This window comes from Saccopteryx leptura, chromosome 7 (assembly GCF_036850995.1).
Source record: "Saccopteryx leptura isolate mSacLep1 chromosome 7, mSacLep1_pri_phased_curated, whole genome shotgun sequence".
In the NCBI taxonomy this organism is placed as follows: domain Eukaryota; kingdom Metazoa; phylum Chordata; class Mammalia; order Chiroptera; family Emballonuridae; genus Saccopteryx; species Saccopteryx leptura.
The window spans coordinates 113463079-113479120 of NC_089509.1; the positions used below are offsets into that span (position 1 = coordinate 113463079).

The 16042-nt window shown below is 49.7% G+C and overlaps 1 protein-coding gene across 3 annotated transcripts in view; it reads left to right on the forward strand.

The window, feature by feature from the left end:
- CAB39 (calcium binding protein 39) overlaps positions 1 to 11892 on the forward strand; it is an 80212-nt gene extending 68320 nt beyond the window's left edge. For all 3 annotated transcript variants that reach the window (XM_066345094.1, XM_066345093.1, XM_066345095.1), the window contains 4 exons: positions 3196 to 3255; positions 7125 to 7190; positions 8684 to 8827; positions 9420 to 11892. In XM_066345094.1, the coding sequence (XP_066201191.1) occupies positions 3196 to 3255; positions 7125 to 7190; positions 8684 to 8827; positions 9420 to 9608 (459 nt within the window). In that variant the 3' untranslated portion in view covers positions 9609 to 11892. The remainder of the gene's footprint in view (positions 1 to 3195; positions 3256 to 7124; positions 7191 to 8683; positions 8828 to 9419) is intronic.
- The last annotated feature ends 4150 nt before the right edge of the window (positions 11893 to 16042 follow it).

A 16042-nucleotide genomic window follows, 5' to 3' on the forward strand; every position in this document is an offset into this window, starting at 1 on the left:
CGATGCTCTGCCATGACCAGAGCCACTCTAGCGCCTGGGGCAGCGGCCAAGGAGCCATCCCCAGCGCCCGGGCCATCTTTGCTCCAATGGAGCCTAGGCTGCGGGAGGGGAAGAGAGAGACAGAGAGGAAGGAGGGGGGGGTGGAGAAGCAAATGGGCGCTTCTCCTATGTGCCCTGGCCGGGAATCGAACCCGGGTCCCCCGCACACCAGGCCGACGCTTTACCGCTGAGCCAACCGGCCAGGGCCTGCTCAGCTCTTCTCTTAAGGGAGGTTCCTCCTTGTCTCTCAGAGTCACAGCCTCGGTCCCTGCCCTCCCTCCCAGCTTAGTGCCAGCCCCTCTCGGCACCCTTGGTCCCTGCCCTCCCTCCCAGCTTAGTGCCAGCCCCTCTCGGCACCCTTGGTCCCTGCCCTCCCTCCCAGCTCAGTGCCAGCCTTCGGTCCCTGCCCTCCCACCCGGCTTAGTGCCAGCCCCTCTCGGCACCCTTGGTCCCTGCCCTCCCTCCCAGCTTAGTGCCAGCCCCTCTCGGCGCCCTCGGTCTTTGCCCTCCCACCCGGCTTAGTGCCAGCCCCTCTCGGCACCCTTGGTCCCTGCCCTCCCTCCCAGCTTAGTGCCAGCCCCTCTCGGCGCCCTTGGTCCCTGCCCTCCCACCCGGCTTAGTGCCAGCCCTTGGTCCCTGCCCTCCCACCCGGCTTAGTGCCAGCCCCCTCTCGGCGGCCTCTCTGCAGTTGCTCCTTTCCTACCCCTGCTTCACCGAAGGGCTTTCACCCCATGGGGCCCGAGCCCAGCTCCCACCGTTAGTAGTCTCCGAGCCCCCTTCTCTGTCTCCTGCCTCAGGGTCATTGAAGTTAGATTCCAGGATTGGCACCGTTTCTTTGCATTTCATGTTCCCTGTAAACCAGATAATAACAAGTAGACTCCCCTAGATGGAGAGATGTGTGTCCCCCTTTTCATGTGGCCCAACGGTGAGCGTCTCGCTCCTGCTTGAGAAATCACCTCAGAGTAAGGAGTCCGCTTCCTCAGACCTGCAGTCAAAGCTGTTGCACAGCATGTTTGGGACCCCTGCCTTTTAGAGCAGTGCTTTCTACCCGCCCGTTCCTAAGGAGCCCAGCCCTGGCAGAGCCACCGTCTCAGATCCTTCTTTGGCCTTCTCTGCAGTCAGATCATGACAGCGTGCGCGCTGGGCTCCTGTCGCCGTCCTTCCTCATACTGGTCTCCCGGGGGACTTAGCCACAAAGAAATAGAAGTGACAGTGTCGCAACACCTGACTCATTAATTCCTTAAGTCACTTATTTGTGTGTTCTTCCCAAGTCGCTCAGTGCCTGCCCCGTGTCGGGCACTGTTCTTTAGGGGTGGGGTTCAGCCGGGAACCACCAGACCCCTGCCCTGCGGCTTCTCCACAGCCGAGACCTCTGTAAACAGACCCCAGGAGCATGTTAAAAGGAGCAGGTGCTCTTCACAAGCATGCCCAATACCTACCCTTGACGTCTTCCTGTCCTCTGTCCCTTACACCTGGTCCCCACGATGCACGGAGGTCGGATCAGGTCTCCCGCCTCTGCCATCTCCTCCTTCCCTGTCGGGTCTCAGACGCCTATAGCATTTCTTACCAGACTTTTGAGATACACTGCAGGTTTTCTAGTTCTGCCTGTGTAGTCCCTAAGGGGACTGAGGATAGAGTGGGTAGGTGTTCCTGTGCGTACAGAGACTCCCTACCCAGCAGTTTAAACACCTGTAACCCTCTGAGGTGCAACCAGAAGTTGTCTTAAAAGTATACTTTGAACCTTGCTTAATGTGACATTTCCCCAAACATATTCCCTGATTTTGTTGGTTCATTCATTTATTAAATATTAAGCTCTTACTATGTGCTGGGCACTGCGTAGGTTCGGGGTCCAGAGATCAGTAAAAGCAGGCATGACCCTTGTTTGTGTAGAATGTACAGCCTATCATGAGACGTTAATCAAATAGTCCCACAGATGTAAAGTCACACCTGTGACCACGCTTCCATGCTGGTGACAGTCAAGAGGAGTTCCCAGTGGAAATTATGCTCGAGTTGAGGTCCGGAGGTCGTAGGTACCCAGAGAGGAAAGCCGTGCCATAAAGGCCTTTCAGAGAAGGGTGTAGACAAAGCAGGTGACAGACGAGCTCCCCGCAGAACCCCTGTGACTAACGCGTCCCACAGAGGGGCCAGAGCTGGGGTGCTTTCCACGGCGGTTTGCCCGCAGCACGTTTCTTAGAGCAGTTCCCATTTCCATGGCCCTTTGACACACGGGGAAACGGGTTCGTTGTTGCCTGGGTACCACAAACATAAACAGCCAAGAGTACAAGTTAAGGAAAGTTGGTTCTGAGAAGTGGGATTACTGGCACCAGTCTCTCCAGTAGGGGGGCTCTGTAGGAATTTAATTCATTAATTTACCAAACACTGACTGGCCATTCCCGCTGTCACATGCTCCCATTTCTTTTGCCCACCTAGAGAGACCAGGTCCTTGAAAGCAGGGGCCACATCTTTTTTCTCTGTGCCCCTCGCACTGGAACTTGACCTGGCAGGCACATAGTAGTTTTCTGAATGAGTGACCCTTGACACGTTCCTGGGAAGTCCATGGGGTGAAACAAACTCTCACAGTAAAACAGACTCGGACTCAAAGTCTTACTGACGGGTGATCCTACATCTCTGCTTACTGCTTACTGAGGAGGTAATGTGTATAAAATGACAGCTTTTAAAACGCATGCTACCTCTGCAGAAGATCGCATTAGCTGGGAAACTGAATGCAGTTTAATGCAGGGGAAGGAAATGGGACCTCGAGTGCTTTTTCTAATTAAGGAAGTTTCCTTTTTCTCCCCTAGGAGCAGTGTTCTGTTTGACATTTTGTCACAGTGTTTACTTTTATTTCACTTCCATTCTGTATTCTCTGTCTTTGAATATATATTTCCATTACCTTATATGTTTGTTTTTATATTTTTCCTACTTAGAGCTGTAGATACGTGACTAATCATAATCATTAAAACCACAATTTCAAATAATTGATTTTATTTACTCATACAAAATCAATAGTTTCAATAAAGTTCATGCTCAGATGTTTTTAAGTAATTTTAAGGACAATTTTTATTCGGTAAAATAGCGTGGACTATTTTAGGATTCTCATTTCTAAAAGAACTTGAATGCAGAACAACTTTTTATCAATATATTTTCTTTTTCTAGGATTTGCTTACAAGACATAAATTGCTCAGTGCAGAATTTTTGGAACAGCATTATGATAGAGTAAGTATATAAAATATGATTTTAAAATAGCACATTTTAAGTGTTACCAAAATGAAAGATTTAAATTAGATTTTTGTACCAGAATGTTGATTTTTGTTTATGTCAAGTTTTAAGATAGTGCCATAGTTATTTCTCTACTGGAACAAGGTATTGAGTGTTACTCGGTTGGAAGCAGACTTTGTCTTTTTGAGGGACCCGCTGCCCTGTCCCCTGCTGTGGAGGAGGAGGAGGAGGAGGAGGGGCACCTGGGTGCTGAGCGAGGGCGCGCAGTGAGGGGAGAGGAAACGACTGTCCCCTGTCCCAGCGCCCGCTCAGCAGGGGCTCACTCGAGCACTGACAAACGGAAAGGACAGAGGGAGGCCAGGCCCAGCTCTGTCCCGGCCCTGCTGACTCCTGGTCACCACCGAGGCCCTCCCCACCGGGGGACTCGGAAGTCCATCCTCTTGTGAACTGAGGACATTGGACTAGCCCAGCAGTGAGTCCCTTCCAGCTGGAGTGGATGTCACACTTCCTGGGAGTAGAGCCCTGGGGTTTGTGCAGGATTCCTAGTGCGTCAGTTGCCCTTAAGCGCCCAGCAGCCTTCAGGCCACACAGGCCAGTGTCGGATGTCCCCTCTACCGCGTGCCACCTCCACCTCCACCTCCGGGAGTTTAACTTCCACGCCCAGGACCTGGTGGGCGCTCTCACCGAGCTACAGCGACAGCCCGCTTCACTCTCCAGTCATCTCGCCAGGTTTGGCTGAGGTCTCCTTTTTCCACTAGTCATTGGCATGTTTGAAATCCTAGGTATTGTCACTCTTCATTGTTCATTTTGTTCTTAACTAAATTTACAATTCTTAGAAATCTTGAAAAAATCTTGAAAAAATCAAAACTTATGCTAATTCTTTTGTGTTCCCTGCTCCCTGTATTTGCCTCCCACTCCCCCGCACAGTACCAGTGAGCCCTCAAACAGCCTCGTTGGGGCCTGAGCGTGGCCGCCGTTTGTTTTGATTTCTACCTGTGTGTCTGGGTGTGGGTGTGTTGCCTTTTGAGTGTTTGTTGGTTTGAAATGGCAGCGTGGCCATTTCATCGGTGCTTCTTTACAGTAGTTAGAAGCGTGGGCTTCAGCACCAGACTGCCTGCCATCTGGCTCCAGCCCCGGCCCCTGGGTGCCCCAGCCCTCGGGCCCTCCCCTCGTTGTCCGTCTGTGCCCTTGGCCCTCCAGCCTTGTGAGGGCTCTCGGTTGCTGTGGGGACGGAATAGGGGGTGTGTGGAGCGCACAGCACCAGCTGCAGCGCACACTAGCTGTTGTTTCTATTACCAAGTGGTCTCCGAGATGGTTTTTAACATGCCTCTGTCTTAACCTAAAGCCTGCCAGATACATACTAACCAATTTCCAAGAAATTGACTGCAGCCAGGGGCATCAGTTTCACAGTAAAAGATTTTCCATGTTATTAGTGAATGGCATTGGTTAACAGGATTTTAGAAAAATTCAGTTGAGGCAACTAACGAGAAATGTTTGCAAGAAAGCAGGTGATATGGGTGGTACCAGAGGTGAGTGTAGTGCACCAGGGCGCACGCTCCGAGGTGCTGGACGCCGTGGCTCCGAGCTCTGAGAAGCAGAGCAGAGGGGACACGGTGAGGTAACGGAGCGCAGTCTCCTGTGAAGCGGAGGAGGCCTGTCTCCCAGAGGCAGCGGCCTCTCCGAGCCCCGGGGCCAGAGCAGCTCCCCGCCTGGCGCACCCCGGGGGCCGGGTGGCGGCTGTGCAGTGGCGCAGACCTCCGAGGAGCCCAGGCGGCTCCTGTCCTGTCCTGTCCTGTCCTGACACAGGGGCGAACCTGGCCCATCGGGAGGAGTATGTGAGAATCATTTCTTGCAACTAAGATTTATGTAGCAGAAAAGTTTAACTTGGGCTTTCTGTCAAGAACTTGAGTTGTACATGTTCCGTATTCCTAGTGAAAGGCGCTCCCGTCATCTTGATCATTGGTGTGATGACCAGTTAAGGAGGAGGAGGGTTAACAGCCTTCTCTGAGGCAGGTGTCCAACTCACTCACATGGCGAGCAGCTCGCCACCCCGCCTGTCCCCAGCGGTGAACGGAGGATCCAGTGCACAGCGGTTCTGGGTCAACTCCGGACCGAGGCTCCTCTCCCCCAAAGGGCCAGATCGTAAATATGCAGGCTTTGTGGGTCTTACATCTCTTGTCAGCTGTCCCATTTCACTGCAAAAGCCGCCATGAACATACATAAATGAATTTGTTTCCAATAGAGCAGTGAGCATAGCTATGCTCCAATAAAAACTTGATTTAGCCTGACCTGTGGTGGCACAGTGGATAAAGCGTTGACCTGGAAATGCAGAGGTTGCCGGTTCGAAACCCTGGGCTTGCCTGGTCAAGGCACATATGGGAGTTGATGCTTCCAGCTCCTCCCCCCCTTCTCTCTCTGTCTCTCCTCTCTCTCTCTCTCTCTCTCTGTCTCTCCCTCTCCTCTCTAAAATGAATAAATAGGCCCTGGCCGGTTGGCTCAGTGGTAGAGCGTCGGCCTGGCGTGTGGAAGTCCCGGGTTCAATTCCCAGCCAGGGCACACAGGAGAGGCGCCCATCTGCTTCTCCACCCCTTCCCCTCTCCTTCCTCTCTGTCTGTCTCTTCCCCTCCCGCAGCTGAGGCTCCATTGGAGCAAAGGATGGCCCGGGCGCTAGGGATGGCTCCATGGCCTTGCCCCAGGCGCTAAAGTGGCTCTGGTCGCAACAGAGCGACGCCCTGGATGGGCAGTGCCGGGTGGATCCCGGTCGGGCGCATGCGGGAGTCTGTCTGACAGCCTCCCCGTTTCCAGCTTCAGAAAAATACAAAAAATAAAAATAAATAAATAAATAAAATGAATAAATAAAAAATAAAAACTTGATTTATAAAAACAGGCAGTGGGCTGGATTTGGCCCGTGAGCCACAGTTTGCCAATCCCTCCTCATAACCCCAGATGAGTGGCTGCTGAAGACCCAGCATAAAGCGTAGGCACAAACTATGGTAGCGTGGACGGTCCCCGAGCAGGCATCCTCCGCCGCACCACGGCCAGTGCGGCCTGAGGCCACGCTGGTGCCTCAGAACTGGAACTTTCCACCTTACTGTAGTTAAAACAGAAACCAACACACGTGTAAGTGTGCGTGGCTGCGTGTGTCCTCCATCTCGCTGGCCCTCTCCTAACCTCTTGAGAATGGAGCCGCCTTCCGTTTCCGCTTCTCTGCCCTCACGGGGCCCTCACCACTCCGGTGACGCTGTGTGCATTCTGCAGGTTTCTGCTCCTGCCGTGTCCTCCCTCTTTATCCTCCAGGAACACCTGTGCTCCCCCAATTTCCGAATGAAACCCCGCCCACTATTCCGGTTCTAGCCCAGGTTGCGTGTTCTCTAGGACATCTCCCGGTTCAACGCAGTGCTAAATTACCTTTCTCTTCTGTTCTTAATTATTCTCTCTCCTTGCTTGAGGCGTTGAAAGAACAGGTAACTCTTCTCTTTGTGGCTGTGCTTTGGACTGGTTGAGTTCTCGTCTGTAAAGAATGTGACTATTCTAATACGAAGAAATGGTAGCTGCCGCAGCGGTGAGGAGAGGTCGGAGGTTAGGTTCCTGCACGTGGAGTTTGGGTGACAGAAGAGGACCAGATTTAAGCTACATATGGGCCTGTCTAGAGCTGGGAGGGGCCCGTCCCGGAGCTCTCTTCACCGAGGTGACGGACAGCTGTCACCCCAGGGGTCTCAGGGTGCTTCAGAGGAAGATATGGAACGGGTGGGAGGAAGCGAGCTTGGGCCTTTGTGCTGTTAAAAGTTTCTGCTCAAACTTTATAACATTATTTACCAGTCATCAAAAAATAAATAACTCTGATATGTGTTGTTTTTTTGTCTTAGTTCTTCAGTGAATATGAGAAGTTACTTCATTCAGAAAATTATGTGACAAAAAGGCAGTCACTCAAGGTATGACGGTATTTATTTTATGTGGCTATTTCTCTCCCCCCTGTGTTTGAATTGGGGGTTGGGGAGGGAAATGCCGTGTGTGGGTCTGGACCGTTAGGGGGAACACGCTGTCCATGGTGAGCCTCTGTGGGAGGAGCAGGCTGCAGTGGTCCCCGCAAAGCGTCCCCCCAGGCCCCCACCGCCCCCTCGTGCGTCCGAGACACTGCCGTGCAGTACACGGAACTGGGAAGAGGACTTCGTCTCTCAGCAATGCAGTGTTTGAGATTAGAAGTTAGAATTCTATCAGTTAGATGCAGACAGACGCTGCCCAGGTGGCAGGGACCTGCCGTGGGGTGGGGGGGTGAGCAGTGAGACTGTGGACAGACAGGCTGGTGGCTCCACACCACAGGGGATGCACAGCTCCGCCGGGAGTCACATGGCGTGCTCAGGACTATGTCGCTCACAAGGGGCGGGCGGGCGGGGACCAGCCCCTCCCCACTCTGCTCTGGCCTGTCCCAGGGCCACGGCCCAGCCTGCCTGCTGCAGCCACTCCATGTGAAGGGGTGACCGCTGCTTTCCAAAAAGGAAAAACCTGGAATAAGCCACGATGACTTAAAAATGAAGGGCTGGGAAAGGGTAATCAACCTCCGTAGAACTCAGCCCGAAGACGGGCTTCTTTCAGCTTAATTGTGTTATCGATTGATGTTATTAGTGAGGAGGCGTCACTAAGGGGGAAATGGAGGGTCTTCAGGGCACTTGGCTTAAGAAGGAACCGAATAGTTCTCATTTTTATAAACCAGTCTGACTAAGAGGTAACTTGGGCATGTGTAGAAGCTAGTGAATGGAAAACTTTAGACGTGACCATTTGTCCTGTGAAATTCAGTTAAAGAAAATTTTAAAATTATAAAATTAATTTTTAGTTAGACTAACAAGGTTTGTGGTTAGTTAATAGGAATTATCAATAGCTTCTGAACATTTTCTTTGATAAGCTCTTTTTAGTGAGATAACACAAATGTATTTTCAAAAACTAGGCCTGAAGGTTCTCTTCAGAGCAGTGTCAGACTCGCCATAGGTGTAAACTTAGCCCAAAGGAGAATAGGTGTCTGAGTGGCAGAGAGTGGGCACTTGATAGCTTTTAGGTCGTAATTCAGTTCACATCATCAGTCTTCTGAGTGCCTAGTAATTCTCTGTGCTTAATAGGGAGCGAGTGTGGGACAAACAGACAGGAAGGGAAAGAGATGAGAAGCATCAGTTCATAGTTGAGGCACCTTAGTTGTTCATTGATTGCTTCTCATTCGTGCCTTGACTGGGGCAGGGGGAAGGGGGGCTCCAGCTGAGCCAGCAACCCCATGCTCAAGCCGGGGACCTTTATCAAATCTGGGTCCTCTGTGCCCCAGGCTGATGCTCTGTCCACTGAGCCACCACCTGGTCAGGCTAAATGAATTATTTTTTAAACTTTGGTTTTTCTTTGACTCTTATGGTAATATAGAATAAATCTTTAAATGTCTTCTCAGCTTCTCGGTGAACTATTATTAGACCGACACAACTTCACAATTATGACAAAATACATCAGTAAACCTGAGAACCTCAAATTAATGATGAACCTTCTACGAGACAAAAGTCGTAACATCCAGTTTGAGGCCTTTCACGTTTTTAAGGTAGAGTACTAAAACCATAAACTGTTTTCTTCTAAAGTTGTTAATCTCATTTTATTTACAAATTTCTGAAATATTATATCCTCACTGTGATACAATTTGATTCATTTAATTTCCATATTTGTGTGGTTCAACAATTAAGCAGAAAAACAGACCCAGAAACAGGGTAAACCATTTAGATTTGGGAACAAAGTAAGTTTATTTACACAGGAGTGCCATTTATCTTTGTCATAGAAGATTATTCATCGCAAAATGAGGGGAACCCATGTCCACTACTTTCTGTGGAGGATTTTATTCTCAAGATCCATTCTGACCTTTTGTGCTCAGAAATAAATTCTACTCATTTTATCCTAAAATCAGCATCTATATTTAATACCCATTACTGAGTTTCAGTGCATGAATGAATGTGCCAGTACTTGTTGAGCTAATACATGTCTTTTTTTAATTTTCAAATTGTAAAATAAGATTTTCCAAAGCACACACCTGACCGAGTTACCCCAGCGTCACCACGTGCCCCGGGGAGGGAGGCTGGCTGTGTCCTAAGTGTCCTGCATCCATTCTTTCCTTGTGGCTCATAGTGAATTCTCTCCGGCAGGTGTTTGTTGCCAACCCAAACAAGACACAACCCATCCTAGACATCCTCCTCAAGAACCAGACCAAACTCATCGAGTTCCTCAGCAAGTTTCAGAACGACAGGACCGAGGACGAGCAGTTTAACGACGAGAAGACCTATTTAGTCAAACAGATCAGGGACTTGAAGAGACCAGCTCAGCAAGAAGCCTAACTCCCCATAAACATCCAAAATATTAAATCCAAACCCAGCACCTGCTGTTAGCTCTTCAGCATCAGGCACTCTTACGACCCACGGGGAACATTACTGCTAATCTGCTGTTAAGTAAACGGTTTTTCCTTTTTCCTTGTTTTGTTTTTAGTCCAACCCGGAGAACGTAGCTGCTGCTTTCTTGCACACTAGAGCACACGTGGACTTTCTCTTGATCTTTGTGTCATGTCAGATTCGGAGACTGTTTGCTGTAGGAGTTCTGAACGTGGCGGGGTCACGAGGGCAAGGACAGGTGCAGTGTGGTGGGGGACGAGGCGCGACGGGGCCAGCCTCCGCCTGCGGGTGTGCGTGTCTGTGTGAGAGCCGAGGTGGTCTGGCGGGGCTGGCCTCTGAGCGAGGCTTGTGCAGAGCGCGTGTCTCCGGGAGCTGACCCACGCTGGGAGCTTTCTGGGTGGATCAAGTGGACGTGCGAATAAATTGATACTGAAACTTAGCAACTTCTTCAAGTGTGAAGCTTCGTAAGGTCATAAGGAAAATGTATATATGCTTTTCAGAGCTTTCTAGAATTTTTTGACATTTGATTTTCTTGAGACTTGTAAACCTGGATATGTTGGAAGGTATTTTGTTCATTTCCCTTTTGGAAAGTCTTTTCAAACAGTCGAGCTAGCAACGACACCTCACGTCTCATTTCAATGATTCTTACAGGTTTTTTTTGTATATAATTCTTAGAATGCTCCTTTCTTTTAAATGATTTAATTTGTACAGCAGAGGAATGTTATTGTATTAGTATGTAACTATTACCTAATACTGAATTTTTGCAAAAAATGAATGCTTGTGTAATTGAAATACTTCAGATCACATGAAAATGCTGATTTAACATTTAAGTATCACAGCATTAAAAGAAAGCAAACCAGCCCTTTGTATTCAGTTATCTAACGGGTGCCATCGGTAGGGTAAGTACAGACTTGGCGCTCGGCTCCACTCTCCTGCATTCTTTGGCCTTATTCATTTAAAATGAGTCATGAGTTTGCTAGATCTGTGAACGATACGGATTATGCTAAATTAATGCTGATTCTTTGTGTGTGGGGGAGACCTGTAGAGCACCTTTTGTTTTTAGAGTAAGTAATCCAGTACAATAGTTGTGAAACTGAATAATTAAGACTTTGGCTTCTCTTAGGAAAAGAGTTCCTAGTCATAGGTGTCCTATGGGGAAATTTATTTTTTTTAATGTCCTGTTCCTTAATGCTGCAAATTATCAGTATTTATAAAATAACTGATTTTGCACCACTTTTTTGTTACTGTGACCACGGCAGAACAATGTCTCCTAGAATATATCTATGTAAAGTTATTAGAATGGTATCTGTTCATCTTAGTGAAACAAAGATCACAACTAACAACTTACAAATCCGAGTTTGCCAGTCCGAATCAGCATGGCTGTGCCTAAGACATTTACACGATCTCCTTTGCTAGCCTCTCTTACTAATTGAATTCTTCACGGACCAGTAAAACGAGACTCCCAAGTGATGACTCGGCAGGTTGTCGGACCTCCTTCTAGGAATACCGTTTAGGAAAAGAGCTCCAGTAACTACAGATGTGTTTTATTCTATTTAATTAAATGGCAGTCTACATTCTCATTGGTTTTCTTAAGGCTGTCTTGATTAAAATCCATGTAAAACCATTCATGTGTTTCCATTGGAAGTAGGGAAAGTGATGTTTGGGAAGGCAGACTTGGCCACGATGAGGCATCCTGGCTCTGGGGGTCGGGTGCTGGGGGTTGCAGTTTGATGTGAGAACGTTATTACACCGAGTGGAGGACAGGGCTCTTTGCCAAGCTGAGTCCTAGAACAAGAAGCAAGGCAGCGTCCACTCCGGCCACGCCATTGTAGTGCCCGAGCGAGGAGACGGTGAGGGCCAGTGCTCAGAAACACCTCTTCCTGTCGCTTTGGAGTTGGGAGCGTGAAGATTTGGGGAGTGTTTTGTTTGTTTTTAAACAAAAATGAGAAAACATTCGAAGTTAAAAAGTTGCAATTGAAGTTATGACCATTTAATATATTCATATTACCAAAACTGTTATACTAGAAGTGATTTTGTGTTTTAAAGGTTTAATTTTACATAAGTCAGTTACTCAATGTGATTTTTAACCCTTAAAAAAAAAAGGTGGAGATGTATACAATTGTTAACCATGCCGTGAAAACATTTCCTTTCTCTTGAGGAAAAGTAAATTTCTTATCAGACTATCTGGCTGGCCCTGTCATTTAAATTAAAATAAAATTTTGGAGAAACAGCATTGGTCATGTTTATGGTGTCTTACAGACCGTTGGGTTTGTGTCCTTGTGAACAGCCCTGTCAGGAGACATAAGTACAACTCTTGTCACAGACTGTGACCAGAAACAGCGCGCGCGCACACACACACACACACACACACACACACACACCTTTCTAAGCCCTTTTTTAAATTCAGGGTTTGATTTTGGTGTCAGGCGTGACTTCTACTTACATCAGAGAGCATGGCCGCCTCGCCTGTCCTTTCCCAGCAGAGTGTCATTTGGCCTTTGGACAACATCACAGTGACACCGTAGCACGTTGCACTTACAGAGCGGATCCTTCCTGCCGGCTCCAGGACCTGCATTAATGGAAGAACAGCCACGGTCTTGGCAAGAGCCTTGATGAGCCGCGAGAGGGAGCTGCACGGAGTGAGAGGATTCGGGAGCGCAGTGTCCGGGCACCTGGCAGAAGCCGTGTCCTCCGGGCCATCTGTCACATGGAGCACACACCTGTCCTCGGTTTTCATTTTCACCTGTGGGGCATGCATTCCCCCTTCTCAAATGATGGCAAGGGGCGTGCTCGGGCCAAGAACATCTCATTATCATTTTTCCAGGTGGTTCAGTCTATTTGTATGTTGTAGCTCTCCAAAGATGGCAGGGTCCCCTGTGGTTAGAACTCAGGTCTGTCCGCTCTCTGAGGGCCAGCACAGGAGGCGCAGACGGGAAGGGGCCGCGCTGGGGCTGGATTGTCAGTGCAACTTCTACTTCCTGCCTCTGGCCAGTCCGGTGTCCCCTCCCCCTGCTCAAAACCAGAAACAGCCTCAGGCTGCTCAGAGCACCGGGTGGGTGTCACCCTGCCTGCCTTGTTCCTAAGGATCACACAGGACAGTGACTGACTGCCCTGTGAGGCTGCAGTGTCCAGAGCTCGGGCATTCTGGGGGCTAGGCCACTCCGGGAGCAGGGTGGTCCCACCACAGAGTCCACCAGAAACGCCCTGAGGACAGACGACACTGGCGACACTGGGGAGGGATGGGCCGCCCCTCAGCTACTCCTCGCTTTACAGGGGTGTCCTCCCCGGTCATTTCAGGTCCCTGCCACGTCTCCTAGAGCCTGGTGGCCTCCCTCTCACCGCCTGGTTTCAGCCTGAAGGTGGGCTTGGCTGGCTCCTCAAACCAGCCCCAGCGGAAGACCCCTCGGGAGCCGTCTGAGCACACCCCACCTCAGCTCTCCACTAAGAAGGGGCCACCAGCTTCTGCCTGCCAGCACTTCGCTTCCAGTCAGCCTCCGTCCTCCACCAAGACTGGAGGGACAAGAGCCTCTGACCCTCTCACAGAGTCTTGTACCACCACCCCCCGCGTCCACAGACGGCAGTGATGGTGGCCCGGGGCCGTGTCACCCCACAGCTCACGGGGATGCCAAGGTTGGTTCCCTGTGTGGCTGTTGGGCCGAGGGCAGGTGCCTGGCCCATCCTGGGGGTCTAGGCCTTCCATCGCGGTGGCCGCCAGCTCTCTGTGCAGGAGACTGTCCCCTGCGGCTGCTGGAATACTTGTAGAGATTCATAGTTTATACCTCCACAAAATGGGCTTGGCCTCATCAGAACGCCTCTTCTTTGTAGTAAGACATTTTTATGCCTCAGTACCTGATCTTCCATGAAATAACATGGTCCCGGCTGCTCTGGGTTTCCTGAGATCCTACGGGAGCGGTGGACAGGAACACACCAGCCCAGGGGAGCTTCTGGACCGGGCTGCTCCCCAGCGGGCTCCCTCCCTCCCCCATGGTGCCCACACATGCCCCTCTGTGCAGCAAAGACCTCTGCATGTCCCTGCCTTAGAAAGTCTCACCTGTAGGGAGAAGGCAGTGAGGGTCCCAGGCTCCTTTCCCCGCAGTGTGCCGCCTGGTGCTCAGCGGGACCTCCCCCACGCGGGTGGGGCGGGTGTAGGGGGGCTGGGCGCTGAGCCTCCCCGCATGGACACACTCAGAGGACCTGCACCCCCTGGTACCCACTTCTGCCCCTGAAACCTGGGGGCACCAGAAGCAGCCCCCACCCCCACCCAGGGCATGGAGCCCAGCAGGGATTGCCGGCAGGACTGAGCCCCAAGGCCACCGTGTTAATGGCTTAATGACATACTTTTTGTCCCAATTCCTTCCCTCTCCTGCCTCATACATCACACTGGACCAGGGCTTCCTGGCATCAAGTCCCAAATAAATGACTAGCGTTTAAACCCTGGTCCCGGGCTCTTCTGGGGAGACCTAACCGCAACATACTGTTCCTTCAAACCCAGAGGCATAGCAGCGTGCTTGTGCTGAGCCACGTGGAGGAGGCCAGGGGAGGCAAAAGGCTGTCACCACACTCCAAGAAGCACCCTGTCCCTCCCACATCTGGCCGCAGTGTGCGCTGGTGCCTGACAGCAGGTACCGTGTGGCCCGGCACCACAGGCTGCTGGTGACCACAGCTTCTGCTGCCTGAGGCCCCAGCCCCGCCACACCCCAGCTCCCCCAGGTCCGGCCAGCTGACACCTCTGGGCTCTTATCTGTCTAAAATAGCTGGACAGACCACACCCGCTGCACAGAGATTACTCTCCACGGTCATTAACCCTGGAAAATGCCCAATTCCCTCACGTTCCACCTCCTTCCCCAAAAAAAAGCTTTTCTGAAAGGTGTTGAATAACCCATGATAAGGTGCCAAAGAACTAAAACTTAGTGTTGGCAACGCCATTTTAAAGAGGAAAAGTCAGGCTTCTTGCCCCGCCCTTTCTATGGAGAATGGAGGGAGAAGGATGTGGGAGCTTCCTGGCTTACAAGGACAACTGGGTCATCTAGTCACAGTTTATAGTTCTCTGGAAGGGTAAAGGTTATCTGAAAACTCCCTCTTCCCTTTCTTTAAGATCCTTTAGAAGACAATGTATACATTCCTTAATTAAGAATTCCTACACTGACTCATCCTCCCTCCCCTTCCGGAGTCCTGAGAGTGACATTCCTCTAGACCAGGGGTCTCAAACTCAACTCAGCATGTGGGCCGCAGAGCAAGATCATAGCCATTAGGCGGGCCACACTAGGTCTACAAAAGGCAACTGTTACGCAACACTTTTCTCACTGCAGTTGAAAACATAAAAAAAATCAGTACAACAAGCACAAACATGCAGTTTACTCAGTGTCACAAAAATCAGTACAACTGCACAAACATGCAGTTTACTCAGTGTCACAAAACGACCAGAAACTGTAGTTCGCATCACAACTGCTGTTAACTAAGCTAATATCTAGCTAGGATGCTAGAGAAATGAAAAATACAAGTAGGCCCCTAGGCTTACTTAATTTTATCCAAAATATTTTGAACTTCGTGGATTAGTCTGCGGGCCCACAAAATTGTTCAGCGGGCCACATACAGCCCGTGGGCTGCGAGTTTGAGACCCCTGTTCTAGACCAGGGGTAGTCAACCTTTTTATGCCTACCACCCACTTTTGTATCTCTGTTAGTAGTAAAATTTTCTAACCATCCACCAGTTCCACAGTAATGGTGATTTATAAAGTAGGGAAGTAACTTTACTTTATAAAATTTATAAAGCAGAGTTAAGCAAGTTAAAGCATATAATAATTACTTACCAAGTACTTTATGTCGGATTTTTGCTAAGTTTGGCAGAATAAATCTTTATAAAACAACTTACTATAGTTAAGTCTACCCTTTTATTTATACTTTGGTTGCTCTGCTACTGCCCACCATGAAAGCTGGAACGCCCTCTAGTGGGCGGTAGGGACCAGGTTGACAACCACTGCTCTAGACAAAGGGATCACGAGACCACTCCCCTTGTTTAAAAAAAATCATCCCTTTTAAAATCCTTTATATGTATAGAAACTTGCAAACTGAACAAGTGGGGACTGGATTATTAGATTTCCTATCAAGCTAGCCCCAACACTTTCAGCAAAGGTATTTTCATTTGGCCTCTCTCCTTGTTCTGAGCTAACCATTTCGTTGTGAGGACAGGGATGGGGGGTAGACACTAGATGATTTGGGAATGTCTTTGCCAAGTATGTAAAATAATTGTCACTACTGTTATCGCATGGTGTAGGAATGCTTTTTCCTTTTAATAGATCCTGTAGATAAATGTTGTAAGCTTGTTAGTAATTGACTATTGTACCATGCTCCCTCCTTACCCACCCCAACCAGTACTTGATTTTG